The 9,806-nt window shown below is 52.0% G+C and overlaps 1 protein-coding gene across 2 annotated transcripts in view; it reads left to right on the forward strand.

The window, feature by feature from the left end:
* The window catches only part of HOXD3 (homeobox D3), a 31,455-nt gene extending 22,846 nt beyond the window's left edge, over positions 1–8,609 (forward strand). Inside the window, exons 2-4 of one of the 2 annotated variants that reach the window (XM_005519835.3) lie at positions 1,485–1,568; positions 4,861–5,406; positions 5,837–8,609. In XM_005519835.3, coding sequence (XP_005519892.1) covers positions 4,911–5,406; positions 5,837–6,588 — 1,248 coding nt within the window. In that variant the 5' untranslated portion in view covers positions 1,485–1,568; positions 4,861–4,910 and the 3' untranslated portion in view covers positions 6,589–8,609. The remainder of the gene's footprint in view (positions 1–1,484; positions 1,569–4,860; positions 5,407–5,836) is intronic. The other variant, XM_014249243.2, reaches the window with a different exon arrangement.
* The last annotated feature ends 1,197 nt before the right edge of the window (positions 8,610–9,806 follow it).

Genomic DNA, 9,806 nt, shown 5'->3' on the forward strand with positions numbered 1-9,806 from the left:
TGGCTCGATGGAAGCACTCACTTATAACTTCACCTAAAATTTCAATAATACCTATATTGGTCCCACGCCTGAATAATTCTAAAGATTTCCCTGGGTTCAGCTCTGGCAAAGTCCTCTCCGAGAGCTGGGAGACGAGCACAACCCCAGCGTGCCCAGACTCCTCTCTCTCCACTGCACAAACTTTGGAGGTTATTCCTGTGGCCGTGGAAGTCTTGGTATTTGGCCAAGCTCTGGCTGAATAAAGCATGTCTAGAGCTAGAAGGCTATCGCTTGTGAGGCTGAGAAGCTGCTTCGGAAAGGGATGAGAAGTCGATAATTAATTAGGCACAAAATGAAAACTTACCGTGTTAATCAACAGCGGCTAACAATGACTCGGTTTGCAATATTATGATCTCTCCGCTCAGGGGCTAAGGTGCAACCCACTTTAGGTTGCCTTCATACACCGTGTAAAGTGCTATTTCTAATGAATTCTCTTTAAAAAAAATAAAGCACTTAAAGTTGACATACGCCCACGTGAATACATTATATAAGACGTTACCGGGACAGGCCCGGGCCAGGAACCTGAGCGAGCATCATGTGTAATCATGAAGCTCCACTTCCCTAACTCCGGTTTGCCAGCATAAATTAAGGTGATTTGGAAGGGGAATGTAGCATCCTACTGAGTTTGGTTAGGGAGAGAGAAGACTTGGTGGAAAGTTGTAAGGTCTGTTGTGTTGTGAGCTATCGGAGGCGCTTCTGTTGGTTGTTCATTAAGTGGTGAGTTATTGCTATATGAGCCAAAGGTCATTTCAAAGGCTTATGGTGGCTAGATATCGTCTTTATAATGACCTGGGCTTCTTTGTGGGGGATTTTCTGGCACTCTTTAAGTTCTTAAAGTCCTGCATCGACACACTGCACAGACAAAGGCAAAATACTCATTTCGAGACGCAAATGTTTGCAGCGCATTTTCAATGCTGGGACTTCTTCGCTTATCTTTCTCTCTCTCTTATTCGGTATCTGGGGGGACAAATGGAGAGAGATCCGGGCTAGCTTCGTTTCCGCGGGACTCCTCGCGGGCCGTGGGTGAGGGCGGCGGCAGAGGTGCTTGTGACCCTCGAAGGTGCCCGCAGCTCCCCGCAAAGGCGCTCCCTTTACCCCCATGCGCTGCCTCCCCTTGCCCCGGGCCGGGCTGGACCGGGCGCTCGGGAAGGCAGGCACGGTTCTCCGACCGGTGCGCGGGGCCCGTCGGAGCGGCTGTCGCAGGCCTCCCTGCCCGGCTCTGACCTGCAACCGGAGTATTTTGCACGTTTGTTTGCACCCCGTCTCTCTCAAAGCGTTATTAATAAATGAAGAGAAACATCTACCCTTTGTCTGGTAAAAGCTCTGACGCGGACGGAGTGACACGGTGAGGGGCTGCGGACGAGATGTGCATTTATTAACAAAGTCCTAAGGAAGAAAGTCCAAAACAAAGCAGTTTCCGCTGAGAGTTATCACTTCTGTTGCAGGTCCGTGCCCGCGGATTATCCAAAGGAACCTGAAGATCCTACTCACACATTTAAAGTCAAAAATCAAGAAAAAACGTAAGTTTGGTGAGTTCTTTAAATTTCCTTTTCCATCCATCTCTCGCTTTCCCTATCGCGACAGGCCGGTCGCAGGGAGCAGAGCCCGGCCCCGGCCCCGGTCCCGGCCCAGGCCCGCCGAGCGGGGAGAGCTGCTCGGTGGAAGCCGACGGCGGTGGCACCCGGGGCGCGCCGCCGCCCCACACGTCAGATAAAGAACAGCCCGCAGAAAGCCCCGCTGAAAGCCGCCCCTGTTCCGCGGGAGCAGAGCCCGGCTGGGGAGCAGCCGAGCCCGGCTGGGGAGCAGCGAAAGCCTGGAGCCAGCCGCGGGGAGCGGGTTGCTCCCCGGGGGGGCTCCGTAGCTGCTTTAAGAGGCCCCACGGCGGCCACCGCTCCGTGTCTCGCAGGGCTCCTTCGAGCTCCTCAGTGCTCTCAGTGCCCTCAAAGCCGAGACATCCCCCGGCTCAGGCGCAGCCCCAGCGGTGGGTGCCCAGCTGCCCTGCTTGCGGCTGGGTCCGGCGGCGGCTCCAACGCTTTCCTTATATACAGGGCAGCCCCGGGCCGGCGGCCGGGAAACGTGCCGAGTGGGGGATTCTTTTGCCGGGCTCCCTCCTACGCGCCGGCTGCTTTGCACTTCTGAAAGTGCCGGGGCTTGGGAAGTGTTTTCCTTTTCATTCCTGGCCGGAGCGTTTACTGCCACGGCGCTAGCAGTCATAAATTTTGCTACAACCGCAATGACAGGTGCATTGATATGCACCCTGAGAGCTCCGGCTGCTTTAATAACCGCTTCGCTGGCCGCTCTCACCGCCTCTTATTTATTCGGTATCATATTAGATATTGATCCGAAGCAGAATTAAGTGTAGTGGAAGTTTTAGTAGAGAACCGCTTAATATGAAGGTGTCAGGAGGAAAGAGACCGGCAGTGCTGGGCCGGTGCCAGCCTGAGCCAGCCGGGTTCCGTGCAAACGCACGGGTGGATGCTTGGGCTCCCAGCTGCTCTCCAGGCAGAGCCGTGAGAGGGTCGGCATCCCCCAAAAGCGCTGGAACCAGTGGCAGGACAAAAAGCCCCATTATCATGTGCAACGCCTAATAGTTCAGATGAGGTTAACCTTTCTGGAGAGGAGGAAGGGAAATCTGAAACACAGACATGGATACTTTGCGGTTTCCTACCCTTGGTGCCTCCAAGCCCACCTCCCACGGTTCGGCCTCACCATTTGGATGTCACTCTTTTTTCTTTTTTTCTTTTTTTTCCTTTTTTTTTTTTTTCCTTTCCCCTGGAGGCTGTTTCAGGCCAAACCACCAAGTGTTGAGTCCCCGCTTTGGTGTTACCTATAAAAACATCACCCCGGGCTTTTCACTCGTGGAAAATCAAACCCTGGATAGGTCTCCCTCTCCCTCTTTCTCTCCCTCTCTCTCTTCTTAAGATCTAAAGATGAGCCACCAAACAGTTGAGCATTGTCCATGTGATTTATGGCCCATAGCCTCCTTTTTAGGTTCAAGCAGAGTTCACAAGCCGTTGGTATTTCAGAAAAGAAATAAGGCTTTTAACAGCTTAACAGCAATATTCTTTCTTAAGATTCTGTGTATTCTTTTGGGAACTATATTTCACAAGGCATATAAAAGCCTAGGCTTAAGGCAGTGTTGTGCTAACAAAAGTCCTCAGTCCAGACCGGTCCCGAAAATGTAGATGATAGAAGTGGGAAAAGAGCTACAGAGTTATTTGGACAAGGTTATCACATCGTATTAAAACTCATCTGCATCGCCACCGTCCATTTCTGCAGACTTTTTAAACTAAAATTTTCCAGGAGAGAAAAACAGTTCCCGTTTTCGTCAGCTCCACAGATCATCTCAAGCTTTTGTTTAGGGAAGAAAAGGACCCCGGCAGTCTGTGACACGGGATAAACCGCCGAGAGCGGCCGTGGATTGCAGCACGCTGAGGTTATTTTGACTTACAGAGATGCGTTTCCCGGTGAATTTTAGAGAACAGATCAACGGTATTTGGCGGGACCAACGGTACTTGCGAGAGAAAGAAGAGTAGTCTCCTAGTATTGCATAAGTGTAGGCAGGAGAACTATAATTGTCGGACACCTTTCAAAGATTTCTAGCTAGTTTCCTCTGGTACGTTAGTAAGCTTAAATCCTGCAGAAATATAAGGAAGACTTAAGATACGTTGATTTACAGACTTACAGTGTCAGGTGAAGTATGAGCTAATTTACAAAATCACCAAAAGTGTCAGAGAAAACCTCTATCCCACAAGAAAAATAAGAGCAGGGAATATTAAAGAGCCGCACCAAAATTGCAGAACAGTTTCCATCTTGTACTAAGCACAGAGAAGTTTTGGGAGCAGCGAGGAGAAAGGTAACAGCACCCTGCCTCAAAACATCTGCCCTAAGGGGACCGTGCGTTTTCGGTGGGAGCAGACTCATATGGGAGCCGGGGGCAGGGAGGGGAGAGCCATAAGTTTGCAGGCTGAAAAAAGAAAAGAACCCTCTAAAAATTATCTCAAATGTCTCAGGTTCTTTCTACTGGGTACAAATAAAAGGGAAGAGAAACGTTGGGTGAGGGAATTTAATTCATCACAGAATTAAAATAGGGGAGCTGACCTGCGACTTCCTTTATAGTGCAAAGTGAAGGGAGTGAATGGCGCCGGTTATACTTTAACTCTGGAGGAATCCGGGGAAAGAAGAAGGGCGGGTTTACAAAGGGGACGGGATTTTTCTGCCTCTGCCCGGCCGCAGCCCGGGCTCCATCCATCATGTCAGCCATGCCCGGCCGTGCGCACGCGTGCCGGGCGGGGGGCGCGGATGCTCTGGGCCGAAATGGGCCAGTGGGTCTTTGGGGACACCACCCAGCACAGTCGCTCACTGAGAGCCCTTGCCTACAACCGCGGGGTCCGCTCCAGCCAAACTCGAGCGGGAACGGTCCAAAGGCAAAACAAAGCAAATGAAGCATCCCCCAAAACGCTTCAAAAGATGGCCTGTAGGAAGTCCCGTCAATGTGTTCCCGTTCCCCCCTTCACCATCGCTCTCAGGTGGCTCTTTCCCCGCAGTGCCGCGGGTCCTTCCCTGGTGTACTCTGCTCTCTTCCTGGCCCGGTTTGCCCTGATTCCTGCCTGGTGACCCTGCTCCTCCCCTTTAGTGCCTTGGTCCTTCTTTGGGGCCCCTGCTCCTTCCTTGATGTCTCCCAGCCCTCCCACGGATGGGAGGCCGAGGTCGAGGGTGCCGGAGTGCGGGGGGTGCCGGGACCGGCCCGTGCCAGCCGCTACCAGCCGGTTTCCCCCTCTAAAAGTCTCTTTTGTGTCCCTGCTGTTTCCCCCTCCCCAGGTGGCTGCGAGTGGCCCGGGCCGACGACGTGAGGCGCGGGGCGGCGGTCAATGTTATTTGAGCGGGGGCCGCGGGCCTCGGCGATCGCAGAGCAGAGGATGCAGAAAGCCGCCTACTACGACAACGCGGGGCTCTTCGGGGGCTACAGCTACAGCAAGGCCGACGCCTACCCCTACGGCGCGGCCCACCAGCCCTACGGCCAGGCCGGCTTGGACGGCGAGTACCCCGGCTCCGCCTGCTCCGTCCAGGGCTCTGCGCCCGGCCGAGCTCCGGCCCACAAGGGCAGCGAGCTGAGCGGGAGCTGCATGCGGCCGGGCGGGGGCGGCCCCGGGGGCAGTCAGCCCCCCGGGATCGGCGAGCATCAGCCCCCAGCCCTGCCGCCCTCCTCCCCGCCCAACCCACCTCCCAGTGTGCCCCCTCCGAAAAAAGCCAAGGGGGGCCCCAACTCCTCGGGCTCGGCCAGCGCCACCCTCAGCAAGCAGATATTTCCTTGGATGAAGGAGTCCCGGCAGAACTCCAAGCAGAAAAGCACCTGCGCCCCCCCAGGTAGCCCAACACCCCGCCCCGACCCACTGCTCGCCCGGGGAGCCGGGCTGAGTCCCTCGGCCTGAGTCCCTGGGCCTGAGCCCCCTGGCTCCGCGCCTTGTCTCCAGCTCCTCTAGCTGCCATCGCCCTCCTATCCTTCCCACACTGTGAGGGGTCCCAGCCCTGCCCGGCGCCGCAGGTGGGACAGGCTGGGGGCGGGGTCCCGGGGACGCCTGGCCGGGTGGTCTCTGGGGGGAGGCAGCTGCGGGAGGGTGTGTGTGTCGGGCAGGGAGGAGTGGGAGGCCACCCCCGGGCCCTCGGCACCCCCTCCCCGGGCGCCGACAGAGCGAGAGGCTATAGCAGGTTTCCGAGGGACCCCGTGAGGAAGGGGAGGAGGGGGGGCTGTCTTTCGTGGGGGGAACCAATGTCTCTTTGTGCCTCTTCCCTGCAGGAGAGAGCTGCGAGGACAAGAGCCCCCCCGGGCCGGCCTCCAAGAGGGTGCGCACAGCCTACACCAGCGCGCAGCTGGTGGAGCTGGAGAAGGAGTTTCACTTCAATCGCTACCTGTGCCGGCCGCGCCGCGTGGAGATGGCCAACCTACTCAACCTGACCGAGCGGCAGATCAAGATCTGGTTCCAGAACCGCCGGATGAAGTACAAGAAGGACCAAAAAGCCAAAGGCATCATGCACTCCCCCGTCGGACAGTCCCCGGACCGCAGCCCCCCTCTTAGCGGCCCAAACCACGTCGGCTACTCCAGCCAGCTCCCCGGCGTCAACAGCCTCAGCTACGACGCGCCCTCGCCCACCTCCTTCGCCAAGTCCCAGCAGAGCATGTACGGGCTGGCCGCCTACACGGCGCCGCTGAGCAGCTGCCTGCCGCAGCAGAAGCGCTACGCGGGCGCGGAGTACGACCCCCACCCCATGCAGAGCGGCGGCGGCGGCTTCGCCAACCCCAGCCTGCAGGGCAGCCCCGTCTACGTGGGGGGCAACTTCGTGGACTCGATGCCGGCCTCAGGCCCCATGTTCAACCTGGGGCACCTGCAGCACCCCTCCTCCGCCAGCGTGGACTACAGCTGCGCCGCCCAGATCCCCGGCGGCCACCACCACGGACCTTGCGACCCCCACCCTACCTACACGGACCTTTCCTCTCACCACACCTCTCAGGGACGGATGCAGGAGGCGCCCAAGCTCACGCATCTGTAGCGGGGCGGCGGCCAGCGGGCCCCGCTCCCCTCTCCATTACCTCACTTTTCTGACGGGACAGTGTTACTGTGCTCTCTAGTGCCAACAGTATCAGTGGATTTGTCTCCCTTAGCAGCTCCCTTCTTTCTTCCGCAGCCCCGAGTAGGTCCGTGAGCAGGAGTCTTTCTCTTAGAGCTGTTTTAAGCATGACAGTGCAATATACTGCCAACCGAGGGACTGATAAGCTGGTAATGATGTACTTGAAGGTAAGTCTTAGAGATGCTGTAGTGTTAGCAGCGCGTCATGCTGAGGTGTTTTAGACCAGTCGTGAGCCGTCGGAACTCGCCCGCGCGTAAGCTTATTTCAGAAAAGTTAATTTATGAGTTCTTCCGTAACGTAAGGATCGCATTGGACTAAATGATAATGTATTTATTATTTTAAGCGAGACATTTTTTGTATCACTGATTATTTATCCTCGTCTTAATGTATTTATGTGGGTATTTGTAGAATTTCTTCACCAATACTTCGGGAGAGGGATTCAGGTCCGTGGTGACTTACATTTCACCTATTTAGTATAATCGGTCTGAGCTAGTTGAGAGAGTAGTCTTGAACAGTTGTAACAGTGGCTGGTGTTCGTAGTTTATGTAAGGATTAATTAAGACAGCAAGTCGTAAATCATTAATAGAGTAAAACAAACTGTGGCATCACACAAAGAGCCGTTACACTTAAAAAATATTGAAAGTATTTTTAAAGTATTTATTTCTAATCGGCTGGCCCCACTCGAGCGCCTCGGTGGCTTGGCTGGCAGCTGGCTCGGCCGGGTGAAGCCACCTTTAGTTGGAAGCGCAGCCGCTCTGAGGAGGCGATCTACAAAGAGGGGCTCCTGGCCGTCTTGTTTCAGATCAAATCCTGCATATAAAAACCTCGGTGAGGTTAACATTTATTTATTGGCTGGGTATCTATCGCGCATATTATTTTGATGGGCTATTTTCTTTCTTTTTATTTATTTATTTTTTTAAAATTATACTCTGGCTATCCAAAATAGAAAACAAATTAGAAGCTTAGAAGGCAAAAAAAAATTAGAAACCCTCTGATTGTACTAATTTCATTAGGGTCTCCATAGCAATCTGCGCAGCAGCTGCCGCCTCCTTTGTTATTTTTATACTGTTGTCTTTATACTAACCATAAATCAATTTTTAGACATCTTTGGAAGCCCGAGCTTTTCCTCTTTTTTTTTTTTTTTTTTTTTCCTTTCCCATAAATATAAACTTTGAAAGAAAATTGACAATCAGATACACACAGCCGAAGGGAGACGCTGAGATGGAGCGCGGGCAGTGGCTGGGCGGTGCCGCCGCGCTCCTCCGGTGCCTGGCAAGGACAGTGCCACCCCGCCTGACCGTGGCAGAGGGGCACCACCACCTCTCCCTGCCACAAACACGACAGTTAACACGGGGAAGAAAAAAATAAAGTAATAAGAAGATTAAAAAAAAATAGGAAAAAAGAAAGGGAACCCTTGCTCTGAACCCTCGTGTTTCCTCATCTCTAGTTACACGGCTGTATTGAACTCCTCGCTGGATTTACAGAGATACTTCTTTTGTAAACGCTGTGATTAAAGTCTCTTCCTGACAGTACATATCGCTCTGAGAAGACTATTCTTATCTCTTTCTATAAGTGTTGAGTTATATATTAATCCAAACTTCTGTATTCCCCACCAAAGTGTCTGATGCATCACTTTCCAGTTTGACAAACACTGCAGCTCCTACTCCATCCTCTAATGACAGACCTGGCATTCCTATTGTGAGAAATATTTTACCAGCTCCCATCCTGGTCAATACAGACAAGTTTTCTTTCATTTATTCTTCTTTCCCATCCCTGCTTTCTTCCTCGCCATTTGGCATTTTTGTTCAGCTGAGCACTAATGTTTCAAAACATTACATAGGGTTTTGTTTTCCCCTCTGTGAGATTTCAACAATGCTATGCTACAGTGAAAAGTGTATATTTTGTTAAATTTCACTTTTAACCAAGCAAATTTGGATATACGTGTTACAGATCTGTAAACAAAACAGAACAGAATAAACTGCTTTGTTTGGAGACATATTTTAACCCTTTAGAGCCCTAAAATTGTATTCTATGGAAGTTTTCACACAAATTGTTTCTTAGAAGCACCACCCAGGAGTAAACAAAACATTGAAACAACACAAAAAGTAATGCTGGACACCACTTGTGATTTATACTTCTGTAATATGCCATAAATATATGCATATGTTTGTCTCTCCAAAACTTTCTGCAATCAATGTGCTCACAAACAAAATTGTCCATGTAGGTTTTTTGTGTGTTCTTGAAACACAATATATTTTGCATCACCTGTTTCCATCTGCGAAACAGCAAGGCACCACTATTTCCACAGGACACCCAGTGTCCTTTTCCCTTTTGCTTTGTGCTCTGTAGGCTGTTAGTCAAACAGTATCTGCCCTGATTTACACTATTAATCCTTCATTAAATCTGTTAAGAAAGAAAAGGCTGTTCAGAGATGTGGGGAAGGAAGGGAGTTCAGAGGAGCCCTGACCACAAACACAGTGTTACTGAGGCCCACTGCCCTGAATTGCTTTCATATTGCAGGAAAACGGGGCTAGCAGACATGGTTTCTAGCGGGGGAGGAGGAGCATGCGTGAGGGAGAATCTTCTTGTAAATAAATTCACTTTCTTCTCCATGACTCTGGCAGAGGCATCTTGTTTGTAATGCAGTAGAAGTCCATGATGATAACCTAATTATTAGAAGTAATGTAACTTTAGCAAGATCGCTGGCATTTTTACAATGTTTGTACAAGCATCAGCAATCTAGAGGAGAGATACACTTTGGCACAAGCCAGACTTTTTCTTGGCCCACCATTTAAAACTCATAAATTATGAACAACCCCCTTTCACGCTCAACAGGAGCTCAGCTCCTCTGCAACAGCATCTGATGTGATGAACTCCAGTCACCTATATAAAACACAACTAGTCAGCCAAGGCCAGGCCTGGGGCTGATCTCAGCCTTGCCTTTCTTTACAAATAGGAGACAAAGCACCCCTTCCTTTCCTTCCCTGCTCCTTCCATCTGCTCCAGACCCATAAAAGGGTCAGTGAGCCAGGGCCTCTAAATACCGGCAGTGATGTTGCACTATTTAGGATAGGGAGCACTGGTTGAGAGGTGTCAGGGGTGCACCAAACTTCAGTGAGGCCGTGCAAATTCTTCTGTTT

Source organism: Pseudopodoces humilis, chromosome 8, assembly GCF_049639895.1.
Source record: "Pseudopodoces humilis isolate 2021_Gansu_Grassland_sample_001 chromosome 8, ASM4963989v1, whole genome shotgun sequence".
Taxonomy (NCBI): Eukaryota; Metazoa; Chordata; class Aves; order Passeriformes; family Paridae; genus Pseudopodoces; species Pseudopodoces humilis.